General features: G+C 46.1%; 1 protein-coding gene across 1 annotated transcript in view; it reads right to left on the bottom strand.

Annotated features, from left to right (window-relative positions):
* The window catches only part of LOC126195554 (uncharacterized), a 74,610-nt gene that overhangs the window by 8,095 nt on the left and 43,888 nt on the right, over nt 1-22,627 (bottom strand). Inside the window, exon 3 of the mRNA XM_049934178.1 lies at nt 15,925-16,243. Within this exon, the coding sequence (XP_049790135.1) occupies nt 15,925-16,243 (319 nt within the window). The remainder of the gene's footprint in view (nt 1-15,924; nt 16,244-22,627) is intronic.

Here is a 22,627-nt window from a genome sequence, read left to right as displayed (position 1 = left end):
AACTGATCTCTTGGGAGAAATGTGTTCGTCGTCAGGATGACTATATTGAGAAATAAATCTGTAGACTTGAACACTAAAGATTTAGAATTTTAATAAATTTTGTTTTATCCCAAAAAGCCTTGAGAGTTTTCACATAACAGATTGGAAGGCATTATTTTTCAGCACACACTCGTAATGAGGAGATTCTAAATGGAACTGAGGAAAAAAAAAGAAATTTATGGCACAACTTGATTTAAAAAAGGTATCAGTACACACAACACATATTGAGGTATCAAGCAATTTGATACTCTCATGGAGAAAAATGTTGGGGTGAGAGTAGAAGAGGGAGAGCAAGGCTGTACTACACTCACGTGACCATGTCAGTGCCCGCTACTGCCTCCTCTACACTTCGCTTCGTCCACAAACGCTACGACAGACAGGAAAACAACAGATGGATCAGGGAGCAAAATAGGACTGAAGGAACTTATCATGACTGCAGCAAAAATCAGATGAAAATGACAAGGACATGTAACCACCGGATTAGATGGTAACTGGACAACGCATTCTTTGGCTCGATTAGAAGACCAGAGACAAAGACACATGCTTAGCAACATGGATGCTTATTGCTGAAAACTGTAATGCATGTAAATGTTTTAGTGTAACAAAACAATATTTTCTGTGCAGGGTGTCCCTGAAATGATAGAATTGCTGCTAGTAAAGCTTTCGGCGTATTAGGTGGTGGTTCAGAAAACTTTCCTGTTCGTAACATTTCGTCGAGAACTGCGCTGGACATCTTCTGAAGCGCTGCAGCAAGACTCAATGAAGGAGCAACGCCTCTGAAGATGTCCAATGAAGTTCTGGACGAAACGTAGAACAGAAGAGTTTCCTGGTTTAACAACAGCAATGTCCCAGAAATATTGCGACAAGTTTCGACGGGTTACAGTGATCGTGACTGATTGCCAGTGGAGAAGATGGAGCTAGTAGCTGCGTACAAAGAGCTTGTCTCCTACGAATGCGATGTATTGTTGCGTCAGCGGGGACGGTTTCAGTCATGGGTTTCTATTTGCAGTTTATTTTTCTCCTGGAAGAAAAATAAACTGCAGATGGAAACCCGTGTCTTAAACCGTTACCCACCAAGGCAACAAACCGTTGAATTCATAGGAGACAGGGCCTGTCTACGCAGCAACTAGCTTCACCTCCTCCACTGGTGACCGTGGCAATCAGTCGCTATGACTGCATAACAAAGAATGTTACGAGACGTTCGGCCTACGGTCCGTCATCGTACAAAGTCCCGTTTGCTGCCGAAGAGTTGGCCTAGTAGCAAGTACCGGCATCTATAACTTCGACGCTCTGTAGCATCTTTGGAGGGCGTTTCCCGACATGGCTTCAAATGGCTCTGAGCACTATGGGACCCAACATCTTAGGTCATAAGTGCCCTAGAACTTAGAATTACTTAAACCTAACTAAACTAAGGACATCACACACACCCATGCCCGAGGCAGGATTCGAACCTGCGACCGTAGCAGTCCCGCGGTTCCGGACTGCAGCGCCAGAACCGCTAGACCACCGCGGCCGGCGACATGGCTTCCTATCCTCTATTTGTTCCTCAAGACACCCTCTACAGCCCATCGAAGTTTGTCACAACATTTCTGAGACACCCTCTATTGTCTCGTATTTTTGTCATTATATTACCATATTGATTACACGTTTGTGAAGCCTTTCTTAACAATAACAGTTTAAATGATGTACACTATCTCATCAAAAGTAACTGCACAATGTTAGCGGACATTAATATTAGCAACAAATCATCCTGCACAAATAGTGAGTATCGTGACGAATACAGGGATTAGCGATCACAGGGCAGTAGCTGCTAGGCGCTAACTCCTACAACCATAAAAAAGAAACGCAAAGTATATCTATTTAAAAAAGCTGACAAAAATGATCTTAACACCGTTTTAAGAGACAGTCTGCACTCCTTCCGACCTGATCATGTAAGTGTAGAAAAGTTGTGCAATGTTTTCAAAGAGATAGTATCGACAGCAATTGACAGCTATATACCACATAAATTAATAAGTGATGGTACTGATCCCCCATGGTACACAAAACGGGTCAGATCGTTGTTGCAGAAGCAACGAAAATAGCATGCCAAATTTAAAAGAACGCAAAATCCCCAAGATTAGCAAAGTTTTACAGAAGTTGGAAATATAGCGCGTATTTCAATGCGAGATGCTTTCAATAATTTCAACAACGAAACTCTGACTCGAAATCTGGCAGAAAACCCAAAGAGACTGGTCATACATAAAGCACACCAGTGGCAAGACGCAATCAATACCTTCAGTGCGAGATAACAACGGTGAAGTCACTGATGACAGTGCCACTAAAGCAGCGTTATTAAACACGATTTTCCGAAGCTCCTTCACCAAAGAAGACGAAGTAAATATTCCTGACTTCCAATCAAGAACAACTGCCAAGATGAGAAACATAGAAGTAGATATCCTCGGTGTCGCAAAGCAGCTTAAATCACTTAATAAAAGCAAGGCTTCCGGTCCAGATTGTATACCAGTCAGGTTCCTCTCAGAGTATGCTGATACAATAGCTCCATATTTAGCAATTATATACAACCGCTCGCTCGCAGAAAGATCCGTACCTAAAGACTGGAAAATTGCTCAAGTAACACCAATACCCAAAAAGGGAAGTAGGAGTAATCCGCTGAATTACAGGCCCATATCACTAACATCGATTTGCAGTAGGGTTTTGGAACACATACTTTTTTCGAACATTATGAAGTACCTCGAAGAAAACGATTTATTGACACTTAGTCAGCACGGATTCAGAAAATATTGTTCTTGCGAAACACAACTAGCTCTTTATACTCATGAAGTAATGAGTGCTATCGACAGGGGATGTCAAATTGATCCCACATTTTTAGATTTCCAGAAGGCTTTCGACACCGTTCCTCACAAGGGTCTTCTAACCAAACTGCGTGCTTATGGAATATCGCCTTAGTTTTGCGACTGGATTCGTGATTTCCTGTCAGAAAGGTCACAGTTCGTAGTAATAGGTGGAAAGTCATCGAGTAAAACAGAAATAATATCCGGCGTTCCCCAAGGAAGTGTTACAGGCCCTCTATTGTTCATGATCTATACTAACGAGGTTGGAGACAAAGTGAGTAGCCCTCTTAGATTGTTTGCAGGTGATGCTGTCATTTACCGTCTTGTAAAGACATCAGACGACGAAAATGAATTTCAAAATGATGTAGATACGATATCTGTGTGGTGCGAAAAGTAGCAATTGACTTTGAAAAAGAAAAGTGTGAAGTTACTACTCAAATGAACACTAATAGAAATCCGCTAAATTTCGATTACGCGATAAGTCACACAAATCTGAAGGCTGTAAATTCAACTAAATACTTAGGGATTACAATTACAAATACCCTAAATTGGAACGATCACATAGATAATGTTGTGGGTAGAGCCAACCAAAGATTGCGATTCATTGGCAGAACACTTATAAGCTGCAGCAGGTCTACTAAAGAGACTGCTTACGCCATGCTTGTCCGCCTTATTCTGGAGTATTGCTGTGCAGTGTGGGATCCGCATCAGATGGGACTGACGGATAACATCGAAAAAGTACAAAGAAGGGCAGTTCGTTTTGTATTATTGCGAAGTAGGGGAGATAGTGCCACAGACATGATACGTGAATTGGAGTGGCGTTTTTCGTTGCGATGGGATATTCTCATGAAATTTCAGTCTCCAATTTCCTCCTCCAATTGCGGAAACATTCTCTTGGTATCCACGTACATAGGGAGAAATGATCATGGCGATAAAAAAAGAGAAATCAGGGCTCGCGCAGAAAAATTTAAGTGCTCGTTTTTTCCCCGCGCCTTTCGAGAGTGGAACGGTAGAGAGACAGCTTGAAGGTGGTTCATTGAACCCTCTGCCAGGCACTTTATTGTGAATAGCGGAGTAATCATGTAGATATATATGTAGATAGGGTATGTTCACCCTTCGGCTTTATGATGACATGAACTCTGCTGGGGACACTTTCAGTGATGTGTCTGTGGAGGAATGGCAACCCGTTCTCCCTGAAGAGCAGAAACCAGCGAAGGTAGTGATGAAGGATGCTGCGGTCCGGAGCGAAGACCACGTCCTGACGCATCCCAAAAGTGTTCCATTGGATTCATTTCGGGACTCTGGGCAGGCTAGTCCATTTCAGGAATGTTGCGTCCACAAATGATTCCCTTGCAGATGCTGCTTCATAAGAAGGTGCATTTTCATGTTGATACAATCACCGCCTCTGAACTGTTCCTCCACTGCGAGCAGTACACAATACCGTAAATGTGTTCATATCATTCCGCATGTAGCGCTTGCTTTAGCCCAATAAGGAAATCACACCCTAGCCATTAAAAACATCATCTCAACGTACTTCGTTGTAGCTACTACACACAATGGCAGATAACCATGGTCGAAGCCAGGAATTCGCCCTTGCATGAGATTGCCACAGAGTGTAACGAGGTTCATCAAATCATTCGTTTCCAGTCATCCACTGTTCCATGGCGTCGCTCTCGACACCACGTCAAGCGTCATTTAGTATTGAGTTTATGAGGAGCTGTTCGACCATTGTCCACGATTCACTTGAACTACCGTACGCTTCCGGTAGCTGAGTGGTCAGTGCGACAGAATGTTAATCCTAAGGGCCTGGGTTCGATTCCCGACTGGGTAGAAGATTTTCTCCGCTCACGGACTGGGTGTTGTGTTGTACTAATCATCGTCATTTTATCCCCATCTACACGCAAGACGCCGAAGTGATGTCAAATCGAAAGACTTGCACCCGGCGAACGGTTTACCCGACGGGAGGCTCTAGTCACACGACTTGGACTACCTAATCCCTGTGACTGTACTTGCTGGACTGCTGGTAACACTTTGGAACTCAAAATTGATTCCTTTCCGTGATTTCATGTGATTTTTTCCAACCACGCTCCTCAATGCATAACGGCCCTGTCGAACGGTATATGTGGTCTGTGTGGTCTTGGTTTAGCTCTGGTTGTTCCTTCGCATTTCCACTTCACAATCACGTTACCATCAGTATTTCTGAGCAGCTTTGGAAGCGTTGACTTGTAGCTGCTGGTTTTTTCACCCAGACGACATACACTGACTATTCCACGTTCGAAATCATTGAGTTTCCCATGCCAACCCATTTGCTGCTACTGTTCCTGTACTGACAATAGAGGTTTGCAAATTAGGCGTTTCGCCCGCCCGCTCATACTAGCTCGAGCCTATTGCGCTCGGTCATGCCTTGCCCGAGTACAAACGCTTGAAGCAGGCAGGCTGTGGTCGAACCAAGCACCGTGGGGAGGAATGGGCAGAGGCCGTCCAATATGACGGGCTCGCCACGCTGCTTTTGCGAACGTTCTTTTAGCAGCTCTGTACGTCTGCAGGCTAGAGTCGCTCGTGACATGCTCCCACCAGCTGGTGGACCTACACTCACATCTCTTTAGTTATGCTGTACGCTTATCTTCCTGGGCGGAAGTGTCTAATAGCGACACCGTTATGATCCATAGGAGAAAATGGCGTGCTTTATACAATAACGAAATTTTGAAAATAATTTGGAGTTTTACAGGAAAAGTATGAAATTACCAAGTTTTGTCGGTCTCATAATGAAAAATCACATTGCTGTTTTTTATAACACCATCTGCTTTACTGATTCAAATGTGCGTATGTGAACTTGACAACCTAACAAATTGCCCGCCGGTTAGCCGTGCGGTCTAACGCACGGCTTTCCGCATTGGGAAGGAGCTCCTGGTCCCCGGCACGTATCTGCCCGCGGGCTTGTGTCGAGGTACGGTGAGCCGGACAGTCTGGGCATGGATTTTCGTCGGTTTTCCATCTGCCTCGGCGAATGCTGGCTGGTTCCCCTTATTCCACCTCAGTTACACTACGTCGGCGATTGCTGCGCAAACAAGTTCTCCAGGTACGCGTACACCACGATTACTCTACCTTTCAAACATAGTGGTTACACTCGTCTGGTGTGAGACATTCCGTGGGGGGGGGGGGGGGGTCCACCGGGGGCCGAACCGCACAATAACCCTGAAAGAGTGGTTCGGTGTCGGGCGGCGGAGAGGTGAAGTGGACTGCGGTAGTCGTCGTGCGGTTGTGGACCACTGCGGCTGCGGTTAACATACAATACAATACCTAACAAATTATAAATCTAACAAGAACAAAATTATTTCCAAATTATTCCCTGTTGGCGTAATTACAATGAATCGACTTGTTTCGGATCAAATGTGCTTCGTCTATCCGAGATAACGTTCCGAACCGCACATAAATTTCTTTAGCTATTCACATTTGAAGCTGGAACACTAAACATTCTTCTGGCTAAATCTGATGGTTCGGGAAAGGCCTACGGTTACTCTTTCAACTTGCAAGTGGATATTCGTAATCACGACTACCCATTGGGGTTACATGCAAGTGAACTTCGTCGGTAGATAGAGTGTGACTTGGCTCACATTCTGGTCACTCCGAAAACAGAGACATTATATTTTGGCTGCTCAGTGCGGCTGACATCCTCACCATGGTTATAAATAAATGTTTACAGGCAGAATAAAACATTACGTTCACGTTATAATTTTGTTGTAGCTTACCAGAAACTGATATGTCATGAAACGTTTGACGTACGTATTTTATGTCTCATCTCTATCAGAAAAGACATCATTTCCAGAATCCCCGGACGGAGTGGCCGAGCGGTTCTAGGCGCTTCAGTCCGGAACTGCGCTGCTGCTACGGTCGCAGGTTCGAATCCTGCCTCGGGCATGGATGTGCGTCATGTCCTTAGGTTAGTTAGCTTTAAGTAGTTCTAAGTCGAGGGGACTGATCACCTCAGATGTTAAATCCCATAGTGCTTAGAGCCATTTGAACCATTTGAACCGACCCGGTTGCGACTCTAAGTGTTCTAACCACTGCGCCACCTCGCTCTGTCGGACATCTGGCGAAAAGTCATAAATAACGCGGACGTTTATATAGCATTTGTGTAACGATAAGTACCTCTGTCAATAAAGTCATTTCGCAGAAAAATAATGGTTCTCAGTTCATTTTATACAGCCATTGCATTAGCGTTCCGTTTTTACAGCCTGAGGTACAAAACCCTAAAAATCAAAGTAATTCTTAAATCAGTAACAGATCAAGAGAAGGTAATAGTCAATCATGTGAAACTGTCACTTTGCTATGCCATTTATGTGCAATTTTGTTTTGTATCGTCAGTATTCTGACTGGTTTGATGCGGTCCGCCACGAATTCCTCTCTTGTGCCAGCCTTTCCTTATCAGAGTAGTACTTCAACCTACGTCCTCAATTATTTGCTACATGTATTCCAATCTCCGCCTTGTTTTACTTTTTTACTCTTTTCCCGTCTGTAACATCTCAGGCTGTAGGAAGATTTCGAAAGTTACCAGCGCAGCTTCACGCTCTGGAAATAAAGAGCTGAAAAAAAAATTAAAAGGTTCAAAATGGTTCAAATGGCTTTGAACACTATGGGACTTAACATGTGAGGTCACAATCCCCTAGAACTTAGAACTGCTTAAACCTAACTAAACTAAGGACATCATACACATACATGCCCGAAGCACGATTCGAACCTGCGACCGTAGCGGTAGCGCGGTTCCAGACTGAAACGCCTAGAACCGCTCGGCCACACCGGCCGGAAGAATATTAAAAGGGGCCGATATGTATAGAGGAGGTCGTTAAACATGAATGGATGTGGAGTAGTTGCTGATGAGGAGTCTGAGGATAAGTGAGAGTTTTGGCCAGGGCAGTATGTGCTTTGAGCTCCCTGCTGTCGAGCAGAGCAGGTAATGTGCTGTGTCGACTCACAGAACGCGTGGGCAGGGAGCGAGGGCGTGCCGCGGTCGGCAGTGAAGGTCAGGCGGCAAGCAGAGCGCCGAGTCAGCCGGATTCCACGGCAGTGTCACGCTGAGGTCAACAGGCCAGCCACCGAACACGAGCACCACAGCCAGTACGTCACATATGGCGGGCGTGGCCGCTCTAGTAATGAAACATAGCCATCATTGTCTAACACCACACCACTTACACCCTACACATGTATACAGGGAGGTCCACTGATCGCGACCGGGCCAAGTATCTCACGAAATAAGCATCAAACGAAAAAACTACAAAGAACGAAACTTGTCTAGCTTGAAGGGGGAAACTAGATGGCGCTATGGTTGGCCAGCTAGATGGCGCTGCCATAGGGTAACGGATATCAACTGCGTTTTTTTAAAAATAGGAACCCCCATTTTTTATTACATATTCGTGTAGTACGTAAAGAAATATGAATGTTTTAGTTGGACCACTTTTTTCGCTTCGTGATAGATGGCGCTGTAATAGTCACAAACATAAGGCTCACAATTTTAGACGAACAGTTGGTAACAGGTAGGTTTTTTAAATTGAAATACAGAACATAGGTACGTTTGAACATTTTATTTCGGTTGTTCCAATTTGATACATGTACGTTTGTGAACTTATCATGTCTGAGAATGCATGCTGTTACAGCGTGATTACCTGTGAATATTACATAAATGCAATAATTGCTCAAAATGATGTCCGTCAACCTCAATGCATTTGGCAATACGTGTAACGACATTCCTCTCAACAGCGCTTAGTTCGCCTTCCGTAATGTTCGCACACGCATTGACAATGCGCTGACGCACGAAGTCAGGCGTTATCGGTGGATCACGATAGCAAATATCCTTCAAATTTCCTCACAGAAAGAAATCCGGGGACGTCAGATCCGGTGAACGTGCGGGCCATGGTGTGGTGCTTCTACGACCAATCCACCTGTCATGAAATATGCTGTTCAATGCCGCTTCAACCGGACGCCAGCTATGTGCCGGACATCCATCATGTTAGAAGTACATCGCCATTCTGTCATGCAGTGAAACATCTTGTAGTAACATCGGTAGAACATTACGTAGGAAATCAGCGTACATTGCACCATTTAGATTGCCATCGATAAAATGGGGGCCAATTATCCTTCCTCCCATAATGCCGCACCATACATTAACACGCCAAGGTCGCTGATCCACTTGTCGCAGCCATAGTGGATTTTCCGTTGCCCAATAGTGCACATCATGTCCGTTTACGTTACCGCTGTTCGTGAATGACGCTTCGTCGCTAAATAGAACGCGTACAAAAACTCTGTCATCGTCCCGTAATTTCTCTTGTGCCCAGTGGCAGAACTGTACACGACGTTCACAGTCGTCGCCAAGCAATTCCTGGTGCATAGAAATATGGTACGGGTGCAATCTACGTTGATGTAGCATTCTCAACACCGACGTTTTTGAGATTCCCGATTCTCGCCCAATTTGTCTGCTACTGATGTGCGGATTAAGCGCGACAGCAGCTAAAACACCTACTTGGGCATCATCATTTGTTGCAGGTCGTGGTTGACGTTTCACATGTGGCTGAACACTTCCTGTTTGCTTAAATAACGTAACTATCCGGCGAACGGTCCGCACACATGGATGATGTCGTCCAGGATACCGAGCAGCACACACAGCACACGCCCGTTGGGCATTTTGATCACAATAACCATATCAACACGATATCGACCTTTTCCGCAATTGGTAAACGATCCATTTTAACACAGGTAATGTATCACGAAGCAAATACCGTCCGCACTGGCGGAATGGTACGTGATACAATGTACTTATACGTTTGTGACTATTACAGCGCCATCTATCACAAAGCGAAAAAGGTGGCGCAACTAAAACATTGATATTTCTTACGTACTACACGAATATGTAATAAAAAATGGGGGTTCCTATTAAAAAAAAACGCAGTTGATACCCGTTTCACCTATGGCAGCGCCAACTAGCGGGCCAACCATAGCGCCATCTGGTTTCCACCTTCAAGCTAGATGAGCTTCGTTCTTTGTAGTTTTTTCGTTTGATGCTTATTTCGTGAGATGTTTGGCCCGGTCACTATCAATGGACCACCCTGTATATGTTTTTTCTTTTGCTTTGTTTCTACTGGTACTTCAAGAACAAGCAGTAAATGGTCACTTCGTGTCCGCTCCGCTTACATATTTTTATTACTGCGTCACGTGCTTGCAACGCCAACAGACGGCATCCAACGTCGCGGTGAGCAGTGGCCGTAATGTTTTGGCTTATCGCTGTACAAGCACCGACGTGTAGGGAAGGGATTCAGGTGGCTTTCGTGTCTCCCCGACGTTTGTGTGGCAAATGAAGAAACGTGAACTATGGCGACATTATTACCTAATGCTTCCAGACTGGACCAACGTCCTGTTAATCTTTTCTTGGTTGTCGAAGGACAAACACCGGTAGAAATCCACCGGGGAGTGACTCTACACCAAGGATATCCACTTAGGACATGCCCTACGTTGCTTTCCTTTCTATGGAACATTTGTCGTCCAGTATAAAGTACTGGGTTCGAGTAGTCAAGTATTCCTCGGGACAATCATGTATTTGCGAATGCGATTTGTATGATCGTAATCAGATGCCAGTCCAACAAAAAGGGGCATAGTCATTCTCCGACATTAACCTAAAAACGCTGCAATTTAAGTAGTGCAAGATTAAGATAAATTTAATAAATGCAAGGCAACTAACTGACAACGATTTTCAGAACTTAGGAGTGCTAGAGGCCATAGCCAGCGGCGGAGAGACAAGTTTTTGCTCGAAACAAATGCACATCAGGGAAAGGAAAGGTACATCAAACCTCAAGAGTCAAGTGAAAGGTAACCTGCACCCAGATTCGATACGAAAGTGTCACCCCTGATGTAGACACATAAATAGCAAAAGGCTAAAGAGAGAAATGTAGCAACAGGCTGGATTGGTTGTTCAACACCTCCCTCCGGGAATTATCCTAATCCCCCGTAATCGCAATGTATATCGCAAGTCAAGCATTTAACAACTCCAGGAATAAATGTCACAGCAACAACTTTATTAGTGATGCTCTGAACTACCGTAAGAATCCATTATCACCCAGTGGCTGAATGACATGCATAATCGCCCACCCTGCTGCGCTGCTGAATACATTTTAGAAGAGAGAATTATTTTCTCTGTATCGTCGCTCTTACTGGCACTTGAACATTAAAAGTTGCCAAAGATTCTGCGGCACTTTTTAGATTACATTAGTCGGTTAAAGGGTTGCTGTTTTGGGTATTGTAACAGTTAATTAAGCAAAGAGCAACCTTTTTTCGTCCTTGTGGGAATTATTTAATTATTCGCACTACTTTAAAACTGGTATGTTTTATTGTATTTTATATCAATTACATTTAACGTCACAGTCAAATAGTTACTTCTTATTGTGTAAACATTGCGTATGGGAAGCTACTGTAACTAGTTGTGAAAACAGTTAATTAATGGATAGTGACAGAAGTTGAGGAATTCATCATTTCTTATTCTGTGGCGGCCAGAAACCCTCAGCACCCCACCCTTAAGATACAGAAGACTCCATGAGATTTTTAAAGAAGTTGTGGTGTTGTGAACGACCAATATTTGGAAATATCGTCAGTAATCTACGGAAAGTGGTTGCCGTTGGCATTCTTACACTATCACTGGAGTATCTACCCAGATTGAAACTATGTACAAGTGATTTTTTTTTTTTGGTGGAGCTAATTGACTAGAAAATCATCAACAGCACACTGCACTTTGCAGTTTCTCACAGTCTCCAGACAATGTAATTCTTGACTATAAAAAAAGATACGGCCAGTGATAATGTTAATTTGTATTTAATGAAATGTTTCCAATTTCGAAATGTTGTAGTCAGAAAGTGATTACGAAAATGTGGAATGCAAGAAGTTGCAGTGAATCGTGGAATCAACTGCCACAGTGGAAACGCTACTGACGTGCTGCCCTGCCCCCAAAGAATCCAGCAGACAATGCCTGTTGGCTGGGGTAGATTACGGGCAGATTCCGCAGCAGAAGCAACATTCTGTTGTTTAGATGTGTTTCTTGCGTAAGAAAACGATTAACCTAATAAACGAACAAAAAGAGAAGTTTCCCGACGAAGCAGTAGTACTAACTACATTCCCGAGGGACTAGTTATAGTCGTTTTGAAATCCCCCCACAGTATTTTATCGGCACAGATGAGCGACATGTTCACTTGCGACGGACACACTGCTCAGCTAAAAATGAAGCCTCCCTTCCATGCCTGTCTAATAAGAACGCATCGGTCTACAGCAGCCCGCTCTTTTTCCGAACTTTATGACACTAATTCAGTTCTTCCTATAGCTGTACGGGGAGGAGATGGCGAAAGAAGTGAATACGTTCAACAAACTTCGGAATAAGATGAGCAGACTGCTGTGTTCACTAAGATGTCGGTCAGCTGCGCCGATGAAATATTGTTGGGATTTCATGATGATACCCGAAGTCTCGCTCGTGAACCATTTCTGTAATAGTACTAATGGTTGAACGACTGGCTATGGTGTCAGAAATGGTTTTGTAGGGTAGAAAGTAGTTTTCTTTTTTCTGTTTACTTGTTTTGATTTCAGGTTTTATTTACTATAGTACTGTCATAAGATCAATGTTTTTCATTGCAGTTTTTAAAGTGCTAGGTAGTAAGATTTATTATATAACTGTTTTTATTAGGTTATCATTAAGGCTAAATCCCAAAAATACGAAGACGGGCGCATTTTACTTAAGGAACATCTACATCTAAACCTACATGGCTACTCTGCAATTCACACTTAAGTGCCCGGCAGAGGGTTCATCGAACCATTTCCATATTACTTCTCTACCATTCCACTCTCGAGTGGGCGTAGGAAAAAGGAACATCTAAATCTTTCCGTTCGAGCTATGCGTCGGTCTCAACAAAATATTTTCGCATTCGTAAGAGAAATTTGGTGATTGAAATTTCGTAAATAGATCTTGCCGCAAAGAAACCCCCCTTCGTTTCAGTGACTGCCACCCCAACTCGCTTATCATATCAGTGACACTCTCACCCCTGTTGCGCGATAACAAGAAACGAGGTGCCTTTCTTTGCATTTTTTCGATGTCCTCCGTCAACCCCACCTGGTAAGGATCCCATACCGCACAGCAATATTCCAACAGAGGACGGTCAAGTGTAATGTAGGCTGTCTATTTAGGAGGTTTGTCGCATCTTCTAAGTGTTCTGCCAACAAAGCGCAGTCTTTGTTTCGCCTTCCCCAGAATATTATCTATGTGGTCTTTCCAATTTAAGTTGCTCGTAACTGTAATTCCGAGGTATTTAGTCGAATTCACAGCCCTTAGATTATCTTATACTCAAAATTTATCGGATTTCTTTTCGTTCCCATGTGGATGACCTCGCACTTTCCTTTGTTTAGTGCCAATTGGCACTTTTCGCACCATACAGAAATTCTCTCGAGATCATTTTGTAATTGGAATTGATTGTCTGATGATCTTACTAGACGGTAAATTACAGCATCATCTGCAAACAATCTAAGGGGGCTGCTCAGATTATCATCTAGATCATTTATGTAAATCAGGAACAGCAGTGGGCCTATAACACTACCTTGCGGAACGCCAGATATCACTTCTGTTCTACTCGATGATTTACCGTCTATCACTACGAACTGTGACGTCTCTGAGAGGAAATGACGAATGCAGCCACACAACTGATGCACGCAATTTGATTAATAGTCGCTTGTAAGGAACGATATCAAAAGCGTTCTGGAAATCTAGGAATATGGGATCGATCTGAGATTCCTTGTCGACAGCACTCATTACTTCATGGGAATAAAGAGATAGCTGTGTTGCACAAGACCGATATTTTCTGAATCCGTGTTGGTTATGTATCAATAAGTCACTTGCTTCCAGGTAATTCATGATGTTCGAGTACAGTATGTGCTCCAAAATCCTACTGCAAATTGAGATCAGTGATATGAGTCTGTAATTCAATGGGCTACTCCTATTTCCTTTCTTGAATATTGATGTGACAACGGAGAAGCTCTGTAGGAACTAGACGTGACGTGGCAAGACAAAAGGCTTCAACGTAGCGCAACACTTGTGTGTATGTGAATTACTCTGGACCGTACACTGTCCTTCAAGAAACATTCTCATAATACCAGGCAGAAGATCAATGCAAGGGTCAATATTTTGAGGAAGCTAACAGCCATAACTTGGGGAGCTAAACCTCATAGCCTGATAACTTCTGCTCTTATGTTGTGAGTTTCAGCTGCAGAGGGCGCCTCATGTGCGTGGAGTATACCTGCTGACACCAAGCAGGCTGTCACTGCAGTCATTGAGCAAGAAGCCAACTCCAGTCGACAAGTTCTTCCAGATCGCTTCGCTGCCAATGCAGAGAGAGCAACGCACACCAATGATCCCTGTTGTCCAATGCACGATCATCATGCCGTAGTCTGCTGACTGAAATCCAGAAAGAACTTTATCTCTAGGATTGGAGGGAATGCCGGCATCTATCCAGATGTAAGAGTAAGCTGCCGCCAGACATCCTTGCAGATGAAGCTGTAGCCCCAATAAACGAGCTGCTCTATCGTGTTTGGAGATCACTCACAAGGGAACCTCCCCATCGCACACCCCACAGATTTAGTTATAAGTTGGCACGGTGGATAGGCCTTGAGAAACTAAACACAGGTCAATCGAGAAAATAGGAAGAAGTTGTGTGGAACTATGAAAAAAATAAGCAAAATATACAAACTGAGTAGTCCATGCGCAAGACAGGTAACATCAAGGACAGCGTCAGCTCCGGAGCGCCGTGGTCCCACGGTTAGCAAGAGCAGCTGCTGAACGAGAGGTCCTTGGTTCAAGTCTTCCGTCAAGTGAAAAGTTACTTTCTTTATTTTCGCAAAGTTATGATCTCTCCGTTCGTTCATTGTCGTCTCTGTTCACTGTAATAAGTTTAGTGTCTGTGTTTTGCGACCGCACCGCAAAACCGTGCGATTAGTAGACGAAAGGACGTGCCACTCCCATGGGAACGGAAAACATTTGTTCGCAAGGTCATAGGTCAACCGATTCCTCTACAGGAAAACACGTCTCATATATATTCTATACGACACTGGTGACGGCATGTGCGTCACATGACAGGAATATGTTGTCGACACACCTAACTTATACACTTGGCGAATGGGTAAAAAGATTCTTCTACCTTGCCCGATTTAGGTTTTCTAGTGGATGTGATAATCACTCTAAAAAAAAATATGAAAACATAAGAGTTTGTCACATAAACTGCAACAAATGAATGCAACAGAATCACAGTCGTACAGTTTTCCCTGTGCTCTGTCAAAACATATGTTTTTAACGTTTTCGAATTTTTCCGTGTGTAGACAGTCAAATCCTGCATATGTCCAAGCAAATCTGAACATGTCCTGGAATTTTGGAGAGCAAAGTTGATTATGTGTGAGTGCCTGAACTTTGATAATTGTCTGAAAATAAAAAATTAAAATTTTCGCTCCAGGGAAGATTTGAATCAAGGACCTCTAGTTCCGCCGCTGCTCACGCTAACCACGGGACCACGCCGCACCTGATTTCACACGCTCCTTGATGTTGTCTATCTTGCGCATGGACTACTCAGTTTGTATATTTTGCTTATTTTTTCATAGTTCCACATAACTTCTTCCTGTTTTCTCGATTGATCTGTGTACAGTTTTTCAAGGCCTATCCACTGTGCCAACTTATAACTAAATCTGGGGGGGGGGGGGGGGGGGGTGCGATGGGGAGGTTCCCTTGTCAGACGTCTTAGGTGACGTGCCCAGCTGTAAGATCAACATCGAAAAATGATGCACTCTTCCAGCTGATGAAGGCAAGTCCTGCGAGAGCAGGACCACAGAAGATGCGGGCCACTTGCTCGTATGCCCTCTATCGGAACAATGATGCACGACACAGAAAAATAACGAGACCATCAGGGTTGGTACGTGCTGGAAATGCTAACCGGTCAGGGAAGAAATGAATTAGACAGTGAAATGTCGGCCGTGCGACCGGTGTCGGCTTCCTTACCGCCGCCCTCCTTCTTCTCCTTGGTGTGCGGCTGCTTGGAGACGGTGGCGGCGCGCGCCGCGAGGCACGAGGGCGCCTTCATGCGGGGGCGGCACTCGTCGCCGGGCAGCGACGCGCCCTGCGTGGCCGGCGGCGCCACGCCCCCCGCGGCGGGGGCGGCGGCCACCACGGCCGCGTACTGCTCCGGAGGCAGGTCGCCGTCGCGGCAGTAGTCGGCCTGGTAGGTGGTGCGCAGCCGGTCGCGGTAGACGCGCGCGATCAGGTCCTCCGGCGGCAGCCGCTCCAGCACTTGGAACAGGAACGGGTACTTCTCCTGCAGCTGTGGGCACACCGCGACACAACCGCGCAGCGTCAGTCAGGGGCAGTGGCGGGCGTAAAAGACAATACACTGATCAGCAAGAACATTATCACCTGCTATCAGTATAAACCCTGGCGAGGAACGACTGCTAGTCAGACACACGCAGGGTGCATGTACACTACTGCCCATTAAAAATGCTACACCAAGAAGAAATGCAGATGATAAACGGGTATTCATTGGACAAATATATTATACTGGAACTGACATGTGATTACATTTTCACGCGATTGCGGTGCATAGATCCTGAGAAATTAGTACCCAGAACAACCACCTCTGGCCGTAATAACGACCTTGATACGCCCGGGCATTGAGTCAAACAGATCTTGCATGGCGTGTACAGGTACAGTTGCCCATGCAGCTTCAACACGATACCACAGTTCATCAAGAGTAGTGACTGGCGTATTGTGGCGAGCCACTTGCTCGACCACCATTGACCAGACGTTTTAAGTTGGTGAGAGATCTGGAGAATGTGCTGGCCAGGGCAGCAGTCGAACATTTTCTGTATCCAGAAAGGCCCGTACAGAACCTGCAACATGCGGCCGTGCATTGTCCGATTGAAATGTAGGGTTTCGCAGGGCTCGAATGAAGGGTAGAACCACGGGTCGTAACACATAAGAAATGTAACGTCCACTGTTCAAAGTGCCGTCAATGCGAACAAGAGGTGACCGAGACGTGTAACCAATGGCACCCCATTCCATCACGCCGGGTGATACGCCAGTATGGCGATGACGAATACACGCTTCCAGTGTGCGTTCACCGCGATGTCGCCAAACACGGATGCGACCATCATGATGCTGTAAACAGAACCTCGATTCATCAGGAAAAATGAAGTTTTCCCATTCGTGCACCCAGGATCGTCGTTGAGTACACCATCGCAGGCGCTCCTGTCTGTGATGCAGCGTCAAGGGTAACCGCAGCCATGGTCTCCGAGCTGATAGTCCATGGTGCTGCAACCGTCGTCGAACTGTTGGTGCAGATGGTTGTTTTCTTGCAAACGTCCCCATCTGTTCACTCAGGGATCGTGACGTGGCTGCACGATCCGTAACAGCCGTGCGGATAAGATGCCTGTCATCTCGACTGGTAGTGATACGAGGCCGTTGGGATCCAGCACGGCGTTCCGTATTACCCTCCTGAACCCACCGATTCCATATTCTGCTAACAGTCATTGTATCTCGACCAACGCGAGCAGCAATGTCGCGATACGATAAACCGCAATCGCGATAGGCTACAATCCGACCTTTATCAAAGTCGGAAACGTGACGGTACGCATTTCTCCTCCTTACACGAGGCATCACAACAACGTTTCACCAGGCAACATCGGTCAACTGCTGTTTGTGTATGAGAAATCGGTTGGAAACATTCCTCATGTCAGCACGTTGTAGGTGTCGCCACCGGTGCCAGCCTTGTGTGAATATTCTGAAAAGCTAATCATTTGCATATCACAGCATGTTCTTCCTGTCGGTTAAATTTCGCGTCTGTAGCACGTCATCTTCGTGGTGTAGCACTTTTAATGGCCAGTAGTGTAGTATCAGTGAGCATGCTTCCAGTGAGTGGAATGGGGAAGCCGCGAGATCTATCCGAGTTTGACCGAGGGCAGATTGTGATGACCCGGACGCTCGGTCAGAGCATTTCGGAAACTGCATGACTTGTCGGTCCGCCCCCGGTAGCTGAGTGGTCAGCGCGACAGACTGTCAATCCAAAGGGCCCGGGTTCGATTCCCGGCTGGGTCGGAGATTTTCTCCGCTCAGGGACTTTGTGTTGTGTTGTCCTAATCATCATCATTTCATCTCCATCGACGCGCAAGTCGCCGAAGTGGCGTCAAATCGAAAGACTTGCACCAGGCGAATGGTCTACCCGACGGGAGGCTCTCGTCACACGACATTTTGGAGAGTGGTGTGCTGACCACACGCCCCTCCTATCCGCATCCTCATCTGAGGATGATACGGCGGTCGGATGGTCCCGGTGGGCCACTTGTGGCCTGAAGACGGAGTGCATGACTTGTCGGGTGTTCGGGGAGTGGCCTGGTAAGCATCTTCAACACGTGACGAAACAAAGATGAAACCACGTCCGCACATTGAGGGGTCGGGCAGCAACCCCGCATTACAGATGTCGGACATCGTAGGCTGGGGACACTGGTAAAACAGGAAAGGTGGAGAACAGTGGCACAACTAACATCAGAGATTAATGCTGGGCAGAGTACGAGTGTATCTGAACACACAGTGCACGGAACACTCCTAACGAGAGGCCTCCGCAGCGGACGACCTATGCATGTGCCAATTTTAACACCGCGACATCAGCAACTACGACTGAATTGGGCACGTGATCATCGGCACTGGACGTTGGCGCAGTGGCAGAGTGTTGCATGGTCTAACGAATCCCGATATCTTCTTCACAACGCCGATGGGAGGGCTTGATCCCATCGTTGTCTAGGGGAACAGCTCCTCGACACCTGTACTGCACCGACCGAGGAGGCGCAGTGGTTAGCACATTCGACTCGCATTCGGGAGAACGGCGGTTCAAATCCGCGTCCGGCCATCCTGATGTAGGTTTTCCGTGATTTCCCTGAATTTCTTGGGCCAAATGCCGTGATGGTTCCTTTGAAAGGGCACGGACAATTTCCTTCCCAATCCTTCCCTAATCTTATGGGACAGATGATCTCGCTGTCTGGTCCACTCCCGCAAACCAACCAAAAACTGTACTGTGCCACGAAGACAAGCTGGCGGTGGCTCCATTATGATCGGTGGAACACTGATATGCACATCCATGGCTCCAGAACAGCTCGTGCAAGTTACCATGATGCCCAAGTAGTATCGTACACTTGTTGCAGACCACGACACCCCTTCATGACGATCAAGTTTGACGATGACAGTGTCAATTTTCAACCAGGTAAAACACCATGTCACAAGACCAGGAATGTGATGCAGTTGTTCGAGAAACACACTGGCTGGTTCAAATTGACGTGGCCAGATCTGAACCCAGTCGAACACATCTGGGGTGTGACTGAACTTGGCTTCAGAGCTCAAAAAAATATTGAAAGGTTCGAAATGGTTCAAATGGCTCTGAGCACTATGGGACTTATAGTCCGTGAGACGAGTGATTGGTACTGACAGTTCCGGTGGGCAGACGGCGCTGTTGCCGAACGTGGCTCACAGCACGCGGCGCCCTGTCTGCTACACGCATTCTCTAGCAGCAGAAATAAAAGCGAGACAAAATACAAGTCGTATTGGTACGCGTGAATTTATTTAAAGTTTATGCATGAAATATACACTCCTGGAAATTGAAATAAGAACACCGTGAATTCATTGTCCCAGGAAGGGGAAACTTTATTGACACATTCCTGGGGTCAGATACATCACATGATCACACTGACAGAACCACAGGCACATAGACACAGGCAACAGAGCATGCACAATGTCGGCACTAGTACAGTGTATATCCACCTTTCGCAGCAATGCAGGCTGCTATTCTCCCATGGAGACGATCAAAGAGATGCTGGATGTAGTCCTGTGGAACGGCTTGCCATGCCATTTCCACCTGGCGCCTCAGTTGGACCAGCGTTCGTGCTGGACGTGCAGACCGCGTGAGACGACGCTTCATCCAGTCCCAAACATGCTCAATGGGGGACAGATCCGGAGATCTTGCTGGCCAGGGTAGTTGACTTATACCTTCTAGAGCACGTTGGGTGGCACGGGATACATGCGGACGTGCATTGTCCTGTTGCAACAGCAAGTTCCCTTGCCGGTCTAGGAATGGTAGAACGATGGGTTCGATGACGGTTTGGATGTACCGTGCACTATTCAGTGGTGTACGGCCAGTGTAGGAGATCGCTCCCCACACCATGATGCCGGGTGTTGGCCCTGTGTGCCTCGGTCGTATGCAGTCCTGATTGTGGCGCTCACCTGCACGGCGCCAAACACGCATACGACCATCATTGGCACCAAGGCAGAAGCGACTCTCATCGCTGAAGACGACACGTCTCCATTCGTCCCTCCATTCACGCCTGTCGCGACACCACTGGAGGCGGGCTGCACGATGTTGGGGCGTGAGCGGAAGACGGCCTAACGGTGTGCGGGACCGTAGCCCAGCTTCATGGAGACGGTTGCGAATGGTCCTCGCCGATACCCCAGGAGCAACAGTGTCCCTAATTTGCTGGGAAGTGGCGGTGCGGTCCCCTACGGCACTGCGTAGGATCCTACGGTCTTGGCGTGCATCCGTGCGTCGCTGCGGTCCGGTCCCAGGTCGACAGGCACGTGCTCCTTCCGCCGACCACTGGCGACAACATCGATGTACTGTGGAGACATCACGCCCCACGTGTTGAGCAATTCGGCGGTACGTCCACCCGGCCTCCCGCATGCCCACTATACGCCCTCGCTCAAAGTCCGTCAACTGCACATACGGTTCACGTCCACGCTGTCGCGGCATGCTACCAGTGTTAACAACTGCGATGGAGCTACGTATGCCACGGCAAACTGGCTGACACTGACGGCGGCGGTGCACAAATGCTGCGCAGTTAGCGCCATTCGACGGCCAACACCGCGGTTCCTGGTGTGTCCGCTGTGCCGTGCGTGTGATCATTGCTTGTACAGCCCTCTCGCAGTGTCCGGAGCAAGTATGGTGGGTCTGACACACCGGTGTCAATGTGTTCTTTTTTCCATTTCCAGGAGTGTATTAACTCGAAAACTGATAAGAGCTATTTAGTTCAAGTATCTAAGATGCTGAAACATAATAAAGTTATTTGTTAAACTTCACAACTGAAATGAAAACTATTTTCGCAAGTTGTTGAACATTAGCAGTTTTGGTTTCCATTGTTAAGTATTAGCATTATTAATTTGTTCTACTACAAGCTACAGAATAATTGGTCAGTGTATTAAGAGTTATAATCTGAAGAAAGTACTCAGAATATGATGATCTGGTTGTAGATCGATAGCAAACTCCCTCCCTACATTCCTGAATACGTTGTAGTTACTGTAATGGAAAAACACCACTCACATCACTGTCAGAATCTGATTTGACATTGTCTTCCTCAGCACTACTCGAACTATCACTGCTCTCTCCCAGATGTATAATTAAATTTTCGATGCATTCTTCCACAACCCCTTCGGTTTTGGCCGCCTCTCTGATGGCACTTGCAGTGTTGTTTACAATTTTAGCCCATGTCTCGCTTGTCACTTTATTGATAGCTGCTGAAAGGAGAGTTTTCACTTCAGAGATCGTGAATTTTTTATTGTTTGCAGAAATGTAATTTTTTATCTGCGCCCACACTCCTTCAATTGCATTGAAGTGACAGTGGTATGGAGGAATCCGAACGATTTCATGCCCGTGCCTTTTAGCAAAAAAAATGGTTCAAATGGCTCTGAGCACTATGGGACTCAACTGCTGTGGTCATAAGTCCCCTAGAACTTAGAACTACTTAAACCTAACTAACCTAAGGACAGCACACAACACCCAGCCATCACGAGGCAGAGAAAATCCCTGACCCCGCCGGGAATCGAACCCGGGAACCCGGGCGTGGGAAGCGAGAACGCTAGCGCACGACCACGAGATGCGGGCGCCTTTTAGCAATCTCGTCAATTACATATGTTGGAAACTGGGGTTTCTTTTGTGCCACAATTTCGAGCAGTTCCGCCTTCCTTAAATTTTCTCTGAAATCTACTTTTCGCCGTTTCAACCACTGAATGATATCGTCTTTTTTTGTTGCCAAGGTTGGTGCCTTATCGTGAACAACGGAATGATAAGGCGCATTGTCCATAACAATCACTGATGGACTTGTCAGATTCGTCATAAGCGATGTCTCGAACCATTCTTGAAATACTGCACTGTTCATTTCTTCATGGTAATCTCCCGTCTTTTTTGACCGAAACATTTTCAAGCAGTTTGGCACAAAACCTTTCGATGTTCCTGCATGTAAGACAATAATACGCCCTCCTTTGCCAACAGGCACTGCCATTGTCCCCTCGGGCGTTCCATCATTCCAGCCTCTACGTAAAGAATGGCTGGCATTGACCCAAGTTTCATCTAACCACACTATACTTTCGAATTCCACACCCATGATCCTGCGCAGAAATCTGCACCGCCATGCAACTACATCTGTCCTTTCCATTAATATTTTGCGTCCGTTAAACAGTGAGTCGCTGAAGCCTATGTCTTTCAACACTGTACGCAATGAAAATTTGCTCCCTTTAAAAAGATCGTCTTTCTGAAGCGACACCTGTAATTTAGATAGAGTGGGATGTTCCCTTCTCTTATAATAGCTGTATATATGACGACGAATAGCGTCTTTCTGAAAATCGTCCAAAGCTGTCACCTGCTTATTTCTCGGTCGCTTCTTTCCTGGTGTGTGCAGCT

The sequence above is a fragment of the Schistocerca nitens genome, chromosome 7 (assembly GCF_023898315.1).
Source record: "Schistocerca nitens isolate TAMUIC-IGC-003100 chromosome 7, iqSchNite1.1, whole genome shotgun sequence".
Classification (NCBI taxonomy): domain Eukaryota; kingdom Metazoa; phylum Arthropoda; class Insecta; order Orthoptera; family Acrididae; genus Schistocerca; species Schistocerca nitens.
Note: the sequence above shows the minus strand (reverse complement) of the source record. Positions and strands in the feature narration are given on the sequence as shown.